This window comes from Mytilus galloprovincialis, chromosome 8 (assembly GCF_965363235.1).
Source record: "Mytilus galloprovincialis chromosome 8, xbMytGall1.hap1.1, whole genome shotgun sequence".
NCBI classification, from domain to species: Eukaryota; Metazoa; Mollusca; class Bivalvia; order Mytilida; family Mytilidae; genus Mytilus; species Mytilus galloprovincialis.
Genome location: NC_134845.1, coordinates 10,279,137 through 10,294,783, shown reverse-complemented (window position 1 = coordinate 10,294,783; position 15,647 = coordinate 10,279,137). Strand labels below are relative to the sequence as shown.

General features: G+C 30.7%; 1 protein-coding gene across 1 annotated transcript in view; it reads right to left on the bottom strand.

Annotated features, from left to right (window-relative positions):
• Positions 1–857: 857 nt before the first annotated feature.
• Positions 858–15,647, bottom strand: part of LOC143085052 (guanylate cyclase soluble subunit alpha-1-like) — a 61,452-nt gene continuing 46,662 nt past the window's right edge. The window contains exons 5-10 of the mRNA XM_076261196.1: positions 13,170–13,349; positions 10,570–10,708; positions 9,485–9,651; positions 6,853–6,996; positions 5,755–5,909; positions 858–2,630 (exon numbers count right to left, since the gene is read on the bottom strand). Coding sequence (XP_076117311.1) covers positions 2,432–2,630; positions 5,755–5,909; positions 6,853–6,996; positions 9,485–9,651; positions 10,570–10,708; positions 13,170–13,349 — 984 coding nt within the window. The 3' untranslated portion in view covers positions 858–2,431. The remainder of the gene's footprint in view (positions 2,631–5,754; positions 5,910–6,852; positions 6,997–9,484; positions 9,652–10,569; positions 10,709–13,169; positions 13,350–15,647) is intronic.

Genomic DNA, 15,647 nt, shown 5'->3' with positions numbered 1-15,647 from the left:
GCGCTTTAAAATCAGGTTTAATCCACCATTTTCTACATTTGAAAATGCCTGTACCAAGTCAGGAATATGACAGTTCTTGTCCATTCGTTTTTGATGCGTTTTGTTATTTGATTTTGACATGTGATTATGGACTTTCCGAATTGATTTTCCTCTAAGTTCAGTATTTTTGTGATCTTACTTTTAACTGATTTAGTAAAGTACGATGCATAATGCACCTTTCCAGTAAAATACAGAAGAGCAAGGGCGTTAACCTTTTGCAATGAGTAACTCAAGTAAGGGTGCTCGTTTAATTTGGGTATACAGGTGTTTTCTACATATTTGTAGGGTTTCGTTATTTCTTTTTCTTCTTCTTTTCGACCTTTTCTTGCTTAATATTTAGTCCTGTTTTATTGGACAAAAAGTAGAACCAAGTGCTGTCAGATGATTGGAAATAAGGCATGGATACAATATTTTGTATATAAATTAGATTGGGTTCGTGTTCTATTTAAACCTATTTATTGAATATATTCTTAAGAGTATTATGTTGTTGACATTCAAACTGTTAATCTGGATCGTACATTGATCAATTTAGTCAGGCAACATGAGTCCTGGTCACAAGCGTCAAGAAATGAAAGTCGTAAAATAATAATATTCAAACTCATTAGTCGAAGAACAAATATCATCGCCAAGGCCAAGAAAGGTGAAAGCCATACAACAGGATGCAAACCACACCACAAACAACTTAACTCTGGGGACGATAATCAGATACTGTTCCACACATGGTATTGTCGTGCTGCCCATGCAAATACAATCATATGGTGTTTGCTGCAAACAAACTGTCACACATATAAACCTCCAAACTATCATCAAGACAGGAAGAAATTATTTAAGTTTATTTTTATAAATTACAAAAAAAAAGTAATAATGGTCAGAAAAGAAAAATATATAAATTTACATTGTACCTAAAAGTTCATGTTACACCATTTAAAGGTAATCAATTTTTAACTCAAATTCTTGTATAATTTACATTCAGTGTTGCAAACTGGAAATGAACATGTAGTAAGGGTTGATGAATACCAACTTGTACAATTGAGGTTATGACTTTTCCCTTCTTACAACATTTTAGTTGTATTAAGATTTTTTGGTAGACTGTTTAGAAGACAAATTCAACAGTAAAAAGATAGTTCTTTCTTTATCATTTGATTGAAAACCTACCTTGAATAGAAATCATAAAGAATAATAAAAACTTCCCCAAAACAACTGATTAAACAAAATCGTGTAAAATTGGCTTTAAAGTCTGAAACTATTAGGATGTATGGACATTATCTAAATGCCAGAAAAAAACATTAACAATTAAATTAAATGCAACATTAGGTTGGAGGTGATAGTAGTTTAGAGCCAACAGTAGCTTTGAGGCAACAGTAAATAACCATTGTTCAAATCTCATAAATCCATTAAAGAAGATGCAAAACAAGTTAAACATAAAACACATAGGGTATTGAATGGACCCCGCACAAGACAGGATAAAACAATTAAAAAGTGAAGTTAGTGAGTAGGTTGAGTATTTAAAACGTTCTTTTATAAAATATTCAAAAGTAGTTTATTCTTTACAAAAGTTAAATACGTCAAACTGAAGTTGCAATATCATTACTGAGTGTAACATGAGCTGTACACTACCTATAGAGATCTCTATTAATTATGTTAATGGAAAACAAACTCGCAGATTTTGCCACACTTTTTGACTGGCGAGCAAATTATAATCATGTATGAAAGTTATTCACATTGTATATAACAATGATTTTTTGCAAAGGAGAACCACACTATATATTGTACAATGTTTATAAATACTAATATATTATATGCTTTGAAAAGTGTCATATATTTAAATCGTATACATATATGATTGTCGACTGTTCTATCACAACTTACAAAATGCAAACACGTATATAAACTAAGTAGCTTAAATAAAGACTACAATAAATATAACATGATTTATAAACTATATTAAAATTTTAATCTATAAACTATAATATCATACGATAGATAATAAATAATATAAAAATAATGCAAAATATTTATTACACAATTAACTAAATTAACAAAAAAGAAAAGAAAATTCACATATTCACGTTTCATAACAGGAGTATAACGATTTCTGGTATCACCTGTGCGTGGGGATGTAAATTTATAGTTTCCCCTGCATTGTGAAACCAATAACTTAAATCTACGGCAGGAGTATTTTCATGTTTAATATTGGTTTCATACTTTGTACAATTTCTAACAAATAGTACTTTTGTAAACCATGTTTTTATTAGAAGTAAATCATTGATACTATTAAATCGAATATCACCATACGCCTTGTCTGGTCAGCAACAATCATTTACATTCCACAACATAGTATTCAAAGTTATTTTATTACCCGTTGACTATTGCATAATTTCTGTTTGATATTCTACGTTTTTGTTTCATTGAAAATTGGCAATGTTTTCAACGCAAGTGTGATATGGTCAACATCTTTGTCCTTTGATGCTCCAGGATATGTGTATCCATCGAGGAAGTAACAGATTCCAGGAACATCTTCTGGAAATCCTACAGGTAAGTTTTCGCGTGACCTTGGAGTGAACTTGAACCCATCGACATGTTCTATGTAACTAAATAAAAGAGAGAAATATCTGTTAGTCGCAATTTGAAACCATAGTTAAAACATTAAATATGATTCATCTTCGAATGAGTATCTATCGGACCCTTTTGGAAACCTATTCATATTCCGGTTTTTAATGCTCTTCAGCTCGGTCTTAATCATACATCGAAATTCAGTGTAGTCTTTTGCTTCGTCTTAATCATAAGCTGACCATTAACAATTATCTTTTGTAGGAGTTTGGAGACGGCAAACATCAACTGCTCTCACTTAAATATTGTGTTGAAGCTCATCAATTTGGATCAAATAGGCTTATTAAAGAATAAAATATTGTTTTCGATTGCAATGTTTTTACTTTTGTCGTTGCGGTGTGCGTTTTGCTTATTGATAAAGGCAGTAGGGTGAACTATAATAGTTGTTTATTTTTACGTCAATTGGTCTCTGTTGACGATTTGTCATAACATATCATCTTTTTTTTCTAAATAATTTATATGAAATTTTATCAAAAATCTGTAACATACCCTTTATAAAAAAAGTTTTTTACCAATGAAACTATCCATTTTATGCGATCCAATAAGTCTTTTGGAATCGAAAGCGTCAAACGTCAAATAATTATGTTATCCACATGTTTCCTGCGAAATGGTAAGTTTTGTTTATATTCTGCATTTAACAGTTGTTGTTAGTGTTTTTTCTTATATACCTGCATACTTTAAAAGTCGAAATAGGAATCACACAAATATATGCACCGTATACATTCCAAAAGAGTCTCTCTTGCAGAATTCATGTTAGCATATTGATTTGTGTTTATTGTATTTGACATTACGAGAAAAATCGTGAGCAGAGAAAGTCCCGAAGTAAAACAGCTCGTCTATCCGATTACAGTTTCAGTTTAAGAAGTGGTATATGCCTCAGGTACTTAATATTGGATTAATTAGGAATATTAAATACTGTGTGGCAGTGTGAAAAAAAAAGAAAATTGACTAGACGAAGTTTAATTAAACAATAATAAGATGAAAATTAAACTGCCATGTCTTCACATAGTGTAGCATGAGTATACTGATACACTTGTATGCGTTTATAATTAAAATTACATAAGTTTATATTACATTAGAGATTGCCAAAAATATTCTGAGCAAAATTGAAACTTTGTTGTATTGTAAATCAATTGAATAATCCAAACTGTCTTACAGCGAAAGAAATTATTGTAAATAAGAATTCAAATTAAGTTTAGAATTTAGATTTGAACCGGATTTACAGACACGATAATGGCTTTCCGTAAATCATTGCGAGATAATAAGGGATATGATTATAGAAACAGGAAGGAAATGTCTTTCCTGGTCTCTGATTAAAACTCTCTTGTTTTCAATATAAATAACAAGTAGAAAACAAATTATGATTAAAACAGAAAAAAGAAAAAAGATTCCAAGAGAACAATTATAACAGCTGAAGAAAAACACAACATACTATGGCCAAAAAGGAAAGAACAACAACGTCTACACAGAAAAATTAAAAAAAATTGTCCTTACGAAGTGATGGAGTGATCGGTTGTATCCTACGGTAAAACAGATTCTGCATTACTAGTAAAACCCGTCGTGTTATTTATGCCAGGTAAAATCCAATGGTTAAACAATCAGGAATGCCACATTTAGAGAGATATCGGACATGAGTGTGGCTGTGCCACTCATATCACATTTTTGATATGTGACATGGATATTCAGTAGCTGTCAACCAAATAATTAGGTACATGAAGTATCCATTTAGATTCAAATAAAAAAAATGTCAAGAGCAGTTTGTGGTCTCTTTGACACATAACCCATTTCCATTCTCAATTCTATTAAGACATATACCATTTGACTTTATTTGAAAATGATAAAAATTTTCAAACTTGTGAATCGTTGTTTTATGTTAAGTCCCTAAAACCCATCAATTAAATTGAATGCAGATGCATAAGACGAAACTATTGATTTGACGAGGAATTATACTTTCGTTCCTTAAATTCTTAATCCAAACTATTCGTCTTTTCATGAATTAACATTTTTTTTACTGATTTCATAATTTAGGAATTCCGAAGATATATTTCGCAAGAAAAATCCTCAGAAATAAGTATATGGTTTGGTTATATATAAAAATTGATAAAGGAGTTACAGTCGAATTAAAGCAAAAAACTATACCAGACAGATTTATATTATCTGATATTTTTATTTTTCATTTGTCTTTCGAAATGAAATTGATTACGATTAACAGCTCTCTTTTTGGTAAATTATTCGAAAAATTTCTTTTTGATATTAGCTTTTAGTTTCCTAAAGATGTTGACCATTCAAGATGACGAGATACGTAATACATTTTGATTTTGATGAATTTGATTTAAATGAAAAGGGTACTATTAAATTTCTAAAACACGCTACAAAAATATCTCGTTTGGACCGTTCCTTCACATATTGTACATCAGCTACGATTGCCTATAATTGACAACATTCCAGTTTATTTCAACTTTGTTGGATAGTTGGTACATTGTCAATCATACCACATCTCCTTATTTATAAATAGTTCCGTTATTGTACAAAACATTAAACATGAAAACAACACGTTATAAAATTCATGCGTCCGAGGTCCTTTTCTGAAAATATTCCATTGATTCATTTTGGTCCATATAAATAATTCTTTAAAAAATCGTATCGTTTTTCCAAAAACTTTCATCAAAGGTAGTATTTTTGATAAACCAAATTTAATTGCAATGAAAAATGAATAAACACAATGTAGATCCTTTTGGTGGATCGATTTTGTTTTCTCAAATTAAGGTTCAGTCATCTCGTAAGGTTAAATCATGGCAACAGTAGGATACATTTTTTTCAACATTCATAAATTATTTGAGAGAAAACAAATTCAAGTTACAAACTAACACCGAGGGAACCATACAAATTTTGAGAGGAAAACAATGTAACAACAGAAAACACTAAACTGCAACACAAACAAAAACTCCAACATACATAGAAACGAAATATTTGATAACAACTGTCATATTCCTTTAATTATTCTAAATAAAATGTAGTATAATGAATATTCTTAATAGATACTATAAACTGTATAAACTGGTGTTCTCTTGATATGTGCAATCTAAAATAAATTACATAAATTACCTGTATGTGGTAGGACTAATATTAATTCTGGTTGCTTCACTTCCAGATTCAAATTTGTTTGCTAGTGTCACATTGTTTCCAAACAAACAATATCTGGGCATGCGCACACCAACAATTCCTGCCAATACTGACCCACTATGCAATCCAATCCTCATCTGTAAAAGATTTAATAAGATATAACTTTTTTTCTATTAAGGATGTTCACTCTTCATGTTTTTGAATTTTTGTCAGATATTTGGAATCCTCTGTTTTTATCCATGTAGTGCTATTAGAAATGGTTGCCCATTAACCCCTTCTTTCTTGTCCATAGTTTGATAACATATAGTATAAAATGCCATCTTTGAAAATCCTTGTTATTTTTTCATTGTTTTAGAAAGAAAAAAGATGCCATTATAAGGTCAACGAAAACTCTAGAGAGAATCGTTGTCCGCCAAATTTCCTAAGACGGATATCTCGAAAACAAAATCACGGACCCATAACTTTTTTCTGCTTTTTTAGTTTCTTTATTTATATACTATCAATTAATAACAGTCTTTTAAAAAGCTAGTTATTTTGAAACACAGGAGCGAACATCTTTAATTACGTTATCAATATTTGATAAATCAAAATACCAGTCCTTAATTAACTGATAAAAAACGTTTCATTGGAATGAAATGTAAACCTTAGGGGTTGCTTAATATAGTTGTTTCCCAGTAACAGATTTCACTGCATTACAATAAATCTAGACAAAAGTAACAGAATACGCAGCTCAAAAATTATTATAATTTTAGTTTCAAATCAAACAGATAGATAGTATAAGGCATTATGAAAAAATCTTTTCATCTGGTAATTAAGAAAATCTAGAAAGACGGACAGATATTATTTAGTTGATAAAAGCTCGTGGGTTGTTAAGGTATAAGACACTTCAATAAATGGATCTTAAAGAGTTTACATAAAAAAGTATATTTCTACTGGAAACTAGTTGATTTCACTTAAATGTAAAACATTTGTATTTTCAATCTCACAACATGTGTAAATTTCATATATGGTAACACACATGTTTTATTACTTTACTGTTATTGAACTTGTTTTAAAAAGTGATTAATATGACATAATTACCCTAATCGTATTCCCATCATGTGATTTTTCTTTACCGGCCGTGTCCATCATTCTTATTGCCATCCAGGCTATTTGCTGGGCGTGGAATTTGGAAGGACGGTGTAGCCCGCCAGCAACACAATAAGCGTCTCCGATTGTTTCTACCTACAACATGCATAAAAAGATGCACTGAATATTCAGAAACGAAAACAAAAAACATCGTTATAGATGATTATTCTGTAAGCCATGATTAACAATCATTTGAATTTGGTTGGTATATGCAAGGTTTCGGAAACAAGTTCATTTGACAATGTTAAGCATATTTGTTACATCTGTATCCTGTAATGATATGGTTGGAATTAAAGGTTTAATTTTCATTACTTTATTGAAAATTTATTTTCAGTTCTTTTATTTAACGTTAGAGATTTTCTTAAAAAGATGTCTTTGTATTCGAAAGACCATTTCAGTTTTAATTTGAGGTGTTATTTATTTCTTTGAATTAAATATGATTTCATTTTTTTTTAAACAAAAAATAGCTTAGTTTTTGAATAATAACTTCCTATACGTTTTCTTCACGAGAAGCTTGTGTTTAACTTATCAAATTGGTGTTTAGCAAAAGCAAATTATTCATTTCATTGAGAATTTAGTTAAGTTAGAAAATGTCATTGATACTTAATTTGCAGAAAGGCAATTATATCAATTTGTGCTTCCTGTTTCAATTTGGAAAAATTACACCTACTCGAAACTATTTCTAGATATCGGAAACTATGGTGAAAGTTAAAGCAATAATCTTCAGTGAGTAATTTAAGAATCTGATTAAGTTTCGGTTTGAGAACACGCTTATGGTGACTGGTCCTAATTATATATATATACGTGTTACTTCTTCGTTAATTGAAATTCACTTCAATACTTACAAATTATTTGAGGAATATTTAAAATGACAAGAATAAAAGTAATTTCAGCTGATATATAGTATTTAGTAATCACTTATGCTGAAAGAGATAAGTGAATAGTTGTTTTATCATAGTATCACAGACTCACTTTTCCTAGTCTTATGCACATTTTAGTATATCAAGACTTATATCGGCCAAAAAATGAATATACAGCCTACTATTACTTTAATGTATATGTAAGCTTTGATTGAGGTAAACACGAATAGTTGTCGAACATTTGATCATTTTAGCTTCCTATATAACAAAAAGAAAGATATCAAGCATCGAGGATTCACAAAAAAGGTTGTTAAATAAAGAAGGTGAAGACAAATATTTAAAAGACTATTTAAGTAAACTTTTTTTACGTTTTGGATATACTTCTCTAAAACCCTCTAAAACCTATTATTAATGCAAACGTCAAGTTAAGTTTACACTTCTAAACCAATTAAAACAATTTCACATCGTCTCATTTCTGAGATCGTCAACTTGGATAAAGCTAACTTTGTATAGAATATTGTGGTTAATGCTTGCCAAATTAATTCATTTAGGGAAAGATAACAGTAGTCATGTGGAATGGTAATAGGTTTTAATAAAATATTGTATTATTAGATATTCCTAACACCAAAATGTAAACATTTACTGCAATTAACCAGCTTTATGTTCGCCTAGCTCTAGTATGAACTAGATTGGACAGATATTGTGATAATCAGTCTTAATGGAATGAAGTCATTCTCGTTACTTCTATGGTCAAGTAAATCGGTTGATGATATTGTCGCCATTTTTGTTATAATCATGTTACTTCTGCCATAGAAATGGCTGCTAAAGAAATTGCTTAAAATTAGTTCTATTGCATGAGTGACAATATCGAAATAAGATTATATACAATAAAATAATAACAAAAATATAACAAAAGTAGAAACAATATTAATCATAAAAAAGTTTCGCTATAAAGCATCAATTCTATTTCTTGAAATATTTCATCACTAATGGGAGAGGTATTTTTTTACCATACCAGTTCAAAACATTACAGGTTCATGTATAGAGTCTTCTTACAATACAATCTATTTCATTCAGAAAATGATTATTATAACAGATATTGTGCCTGTCCCTTTAAACATACCAACACTGTTTAAACACATTCACCTTCTTAGCAGAATTTTGACCAATAATCAAATTTTTTAGAACACCTTTCTTCAATATGAGACCATAACCGTTTGGTGTGCAAGTAAAACATATTGTTCGTTGTTTATGACTTGCATTGCATATTTAGGTTCCTTTCAGTTTAAGGAGGGGCAGTTTTGGATTGTTCATGTACAGCTTTTGTCCCTGACCATCGTCATTAAAATTAAAATTAAAATTCAATATTATCCCAAGCAACGGATTTATCAGGGCACAACACCGCAATACAACAAACGTATAAAACGTGTTTTGACCATTAAAGCATATAATTATTTTCAAGCATCTTTCAAGACTTAAAGTCATTTGAATTTTCATCATTGTACGTTTGACCAAATTTACCTTTATGTGTATTGTTTTAGACACTTTGACACAGAATTATTTTGCATAACATGAAACTGAGATATACTGGACAAATGGAATGTGAGTTACCTTGTACACCTCAAGATCTCCACAGAAATATACTGGAAAATGAATTGTGACGTTACCTTGTACACGTTAAGACCTCCATAGAAATATACTGGACAAATGAAATGTGACGTTACCTTATAAACGTCAAGATCACCACAGAAATGGTCAAACTGTGTGTATAGAGAATTCAGCATATTGATCACGGTGAGTGGAGTACAGGAAGAACAAATAGCAGTAAAACCAACGATATCGCTGAATAACATCGTCACTTCATCGATCTTCATCGGTTCTATCGTTTCGCCTAAAAAATATAAAGTGCTATCAATCAACGGTTATCGCTTTATTAAATTGCCACATTGTAAATCTTCATCCCTGTGTTGTCGCTTAGAATACATTAGTTTTTAAAAAAACAACCAAATTATCAGACGATAATCGTTAAAATTTCATTTGAGTCAGATAAATCACAGTCGTTCAAGATCAATATTCTTTGATATCGAAAAGTTAAATCAATCGATAAATTAGCATCATAAAAACAACAATTCATGTTATAACAAACGTTACTGCATAACATAGTCTCCTCGTTTTCTTCATTGTTAATCTTGACTTTCAAAAATAGTAACATATCTAGTAATTAACATCAATAGATAAAATATCAACTATTAAGATATAATTTAAAATCATGATAACTGCATCGAATCTCATTGATCTTTTTAACATGAGTTAATAATATCTTTTGCTTAATCGGCTCGACAAAACAAATCAGATATTTCAATCCTGATATCTATGATGCATTTATTTTAAAAATCACCGATATCATGCATATGTCGCAACTCCGTCGATACCAATCTGTATTGTTTCGCCTACAATCATTACAACTTCCTACAAAACCAAACTTATCATTTGAAAATTTCTGTCGTTTAAAACCATTTCGTTAGATTGTTGATGGCTCGAATGTAATATTAGATATACGTATAAATCAACAATACCACTAAAGAACATTCAGCATCGATCTTTGGCTGTTTTAATGTTCCATTAGTAGTAAAAGATACAATTCATTCAGATTCATTTCATCTTGGTATCGTTATATAGCATTTATACTCCTGATTTTTAAATTTAATCTTTGTTTTACAATCCCAACATTTGATAATGATTCCAACTCCTGTCAAATCAGAACCCTTTTTAAATGCATTAATTTGAATATTGTGAAATGAGTCAATACCTCTCCACAGTCTAGAAGCAAGTTTTTCAGGAAATATCATGTGTAAGAGTTCAACGTTTTTCTTTTTCTCTGCCTCTACAGCTTCAGTTCCTTCTATAATGCTTCTCTTCATTTGTTCCATTCGTTTCTTCAATCCATCCTAAATTTACAATATAAAATAAAAAAAATGAAAATACAAATTGTTTTATAAAAGATTGCTGCATGTATATGAACAGGGTCAGATTCATTCTGTTTTATAATTTTGTCCACCAAATGAGAGATGTTGAATACTCTCAATGCCTTGAAGGAATTAAACTTTTCCTCAAATTGACGATGACTTGAAACAACAGATAGGTCAGTATCATAGCATCTCTACTAAAACATATGTCATTTCTTACGTTACTTTGTTGTATTATTATCTTTCATGTTTGATAATGTGCGTTGTCTATATGCCTATTTATAATTCTTTTTTGCATATTTGTTTGATTTCATAGTGATTGGGATTATAATACAATGTTGACTTCTGTACCAATTTTTTTTACATTTTTACCTATTATGTCTGTCTACTGTGTTCACACATCGTTGTCAATATAATAGAATTTTGTGCGACTTTCACATGAGTTAGAGGTTAAGCTAGCTTCGGTCTCCGAAGTTGGATATTTTTTTCAAAAACTGGCGTTTTCTGTGGAAAAAATATTGTTTCAAAACCCAAAGGATTTTATTCGTAAGTTCACATTTCATGACATTTTGTCTAGATAAGGAAAGACAGAGATTTTACCTGAATCAGACCAGGCTATCTGTTTCAGATTTTATTCTTCGATGTTTACTTTAGTTTTCGAGAAGTCGGATGTTGTGGTTGAGCACTGTACAGTTGTTTATGTGATTCCTGTTATCCCTTTTATGTTTTATAAACAAGAATGGAAATAAAACGAGCGAAGACATTGGAATATTTACAAAAACAAATTATAGAGGATCCAAAATCTGAAGAATGTCTGAGAACTTGTTATAAATAGACCAATATCGTGGAACAAAAAACAACAACTAGATAAATGTTTCGAACTATTGAAAATGGACAAAGGAAGAGTCAGGAAGGACTAAAATAAGAAGGGTGAAGTACGGAGAAGTTTTTCACTCCTACCTGTATTAGGAAAAGGAGGAAGAATGGAAAACATGCACATACTTTTACTTGAAATGGATGAACAGCTGTGGCGTAATGGAAACAAATAGATACTCATTCATGTTGAAAGGGGAAACGTCTGGACGCAAAATGACTTAAATTAGCATCTATAGAATATGTTTATCTATAAATTTCGAAGCCATTCCCTAAGATGCATTAATGAAAAGCTGATGAATGTTTTGTTGAAGTAGAAAGGAAAAGAACCATTAGTTATATTATGTATCATCTGCACAAGCCATAAACAATCTAAAGATATTTTTATGGATAATAACATAGTATTAAAGTTTTAATGGTCAAATGGCGTGTTCATAGTTCTTCATACAATGATGTTAGATTTTCATTCAGGAATTGGTCGTGAAGGCTTTTATACTACTGTATTCCGATATATCCATAGGGTGCAACATTCTCGTTTAAAGGCAAGAACATATTTCATTTGCTTCAAGTGTCATTTGTTTTAAAAATTTGTAAAAGAAATACTATTAGGTGAATAAACTATAGCAGTATGAACAGATTAAATTTGAATCTAAAATCAATTTTCTAATCTACAATATATTTTGTACGTTTTATGTTTATATATGTCGAAGAAATTCATAATATGACTGAACATAGCAATAATACAATCAAATGACATCAATTTCTGTGTTGTAATCGAAAATACAGGAAACGTCATTGAACCAGAAATTTTAAATTCGACGTTATGATATACAATAACATGTGATTTTTAGTCTGTGAAATTAATTACAATATAACATGTAGACAGTTTTTATATCAATACGTCATAGTGCCAGACCAATGGTAACCTCCTTACGAATTTAACGTTGACGTTCAGTCCAGTCTAATCAAACCTTTTATGTTGATAACAGTATGAAGTAGTATGGTGAAGGACATTTCTCCCTCTAAACTCTACATCACGAGTTAGTTGACCGTTATGGAATATTTGTTGAAGACGGACATTTTTCAACTGTCGTAACCTTAATCCTCTTCTTTTGGATGTAACATACCGTATAAGACTGATCACCGGGCGTGTACTTACATAAGCAACACGACAGACGCCTCATATAGAGCATAATTTTCTACACTTTCCAGGGTTCCTAAGACTAATCCCAGATTTTACTCGGTCTTTAGCTTTCTATATTGTGTTTGTATAGTATTGTTGGTCTATTGGTCGTTTTTTTTGTCATGACTGTAAGTTTGTTTGATATTTTTTGAGTGAAACACCTCCTTTTATTAAAGACGCTAAATGAATGAGACCCCGAACAGTTCTGTCCAAATATCTATATTTGAAAAGTGTTTACAAAGAAATTAAATTTTGTGACGTTGTGATCATTTTTTAATACGTCACATAAGAGAAAGTTTTGATTATGATTCACACTTTCCGATAGGACCAATGACACCAATCTTCTTTCGTCTGCTCTCTTATTAAGATGTGTTAATAGTAAGTTACCTGTGCTTTTGTCTGTTCACCGACAAGAATGAGATCCCTCGTGGCATCATGAATTGGAAGATCAGATATATAAAGACCACGTGCTATTAATTCGTCTATTTTCTCAATGCTGGGAGAACCAAGAAATAATATGCTGTCTGATTCTTGAAGGTATATCATTTGTCCTTTCAATTGCATATGCTGTAATTGGACAATTAAGAGAAAGCTTGGATTAAATGGACATCACACTAATGCCTATATAGCCTCCTGGAAATTTTTTTTTAAGTAAGAATCATTAACTTGGTATTGCATGAAGGGTCATGGTCACTTTGATAAAATGAATTATCCTTTTATCCGTGCAAATAGATCGGATACGAAATATTGTTATTTTCATGTATACGTTCGTTTGAGGGTAAACAATCAATGCAATAAACAACAAATGACCAGTTGTCAAACGTTCTGAAATGCATGAAATATATCTTAATATTTGACACATATGTTAACATGAGTGAAATAAACTGAGACATTCCCAATCCTGACAAAATATATCGAGTCAGTGATAGTCAAGTGCAATATATTTTGGATTCGGAAACTGAAATGAAAGGATGATTAATTGAATGGACCAAATAAAGAGCCTACACTGTCTTGAATATTAGTGTTAACTGTAATGATCTGTTTTTGGCAAAAACGAAATTCGAAAAATTTGCATTTCCTTTAGTAGTGAATAAACAATCATCCATTGGGGAAATACTTCATGTGTTCCTTTCAACCAGTCCTCTGTAGTATTGTTAATAAACACGTGAATGGTATAAAAATGTGAACTTCTTTAAAAGGAAAATTTGAAATATCAAAAGTATGTAATTCGTTTAAAAATTAATAATGTAGATCGTACATCATATAAAGCCATAATTGTAACAAAGTCATAGTGGTTCTTTTAAGTTGTCAATCTTTTCTTTCAGGTCGCAAAATCGAAAATATTTTGGATTTGTTCATCACTGAAATGGTTTGATTTTTTTTCTTCAAAATCGATCGTGACAGATATGTAAAACCCTTTTATTAGTGTGACTTAACAGTAATAAATCATACAGCGTTTTCTAGAACAACAATGTTAGGAGCCAAAAGTGTCAACTTTTGTTAAGTATATATATATGAAAGTTACAAACTCGGATTGGAACTGATGTCAATAACTTGTATCTACAAACATTCTTTGATATAATCAAAAGCTATGTTTTTGCCCCGAGCATTAATTAAGAGACATTGATTGTCGAAATGCGAATCAGGTGCAGAAAAAATTATCCTTTAATGTTTGTTTACAACTTATTCATTAAATGATCGTCAACTCTAAGTATTACTATGTTCGTTCAAGTGTGTATTGATTAACGTTGTTGCATTATTACGAGAATATCCGCGTTATTACTATTTTTGACAAGATTCTATAGAAAACCAAAAATCATCACGATTTGCGTTAGCAGATATGATTGCTACATTTGAAGAATAATGACATATAAACTAATTCTACATAGATGGTATATCCCAGACAAATGAAGAGGACAAAAAATGCACGTGTTGACACGATGCACTATATGTGTCTTTACTGTTCGTCAGTACAATCACAAGACATGAATCAACCTTCGTCGCAGTATTTACGAGGGTGAACCAAAAAGTAAGTATCAAATTTCATTGATAAAAATCAATAAAAGACGGAAACCCCAGCTGGTTTGGATATTAATATTCTTAATATAAAAGACTTAATAGATGATGTAATAGGATTAAATGTGATGCGGAACGGTTGTAAAGGATACTTGGCTGACATCAGTAAAGAAATAGACACATATCATACATAGGTTATAACAAGGCTTAACATTACCACCAGTTAAATTAGCTTTTTAATTCACTGTTCATGTGAATGACGTTAAAGAGATACTTAAATTTAGAAAAAACTGGCAATGTTTAAATGTGTTTAACCTATAAACAAACTCAATAATTGTCCTATTTTGAGTCATCTTGCATTTTAAAGTACATGCTGCAATTTTCTTTGATGTACTGGATGAAAACTGTAAAATATATGAAATATAGAATATATTTTCTATATTTTTTTATATTTTTTTCATATGTTGTACTATTTCCCTACTATCAGAGTTTAAGTGGAAGGATTGGCGCCAGCAGACTTGTCCAATCCCGCCACATTCTGTATGTATTTCCCTTTCCCAAATAATGAGTCTGTAATACGGAGGGGGGGTCGTTTGTTGCTGTATATCATATTGGTTTTTCATTCATTATCAGGCCCTAAGTTTTTGTCTTTTGGTTTCTATTACTGTTTGTCAGTTAAGGGCTTTGAATTTATAGTTGATGATGCCGTATGGAAATTGCTCGTTGTTGAAGACTGTACGTCGATCTATAGTGTTTAACCTCTATGTCATTTGGTCTCTGGTGGAGAGTTTTTGCATTGGCAATTGGCAATCATACGACATCTTCGTATTTGTATAATAATTGTCAACC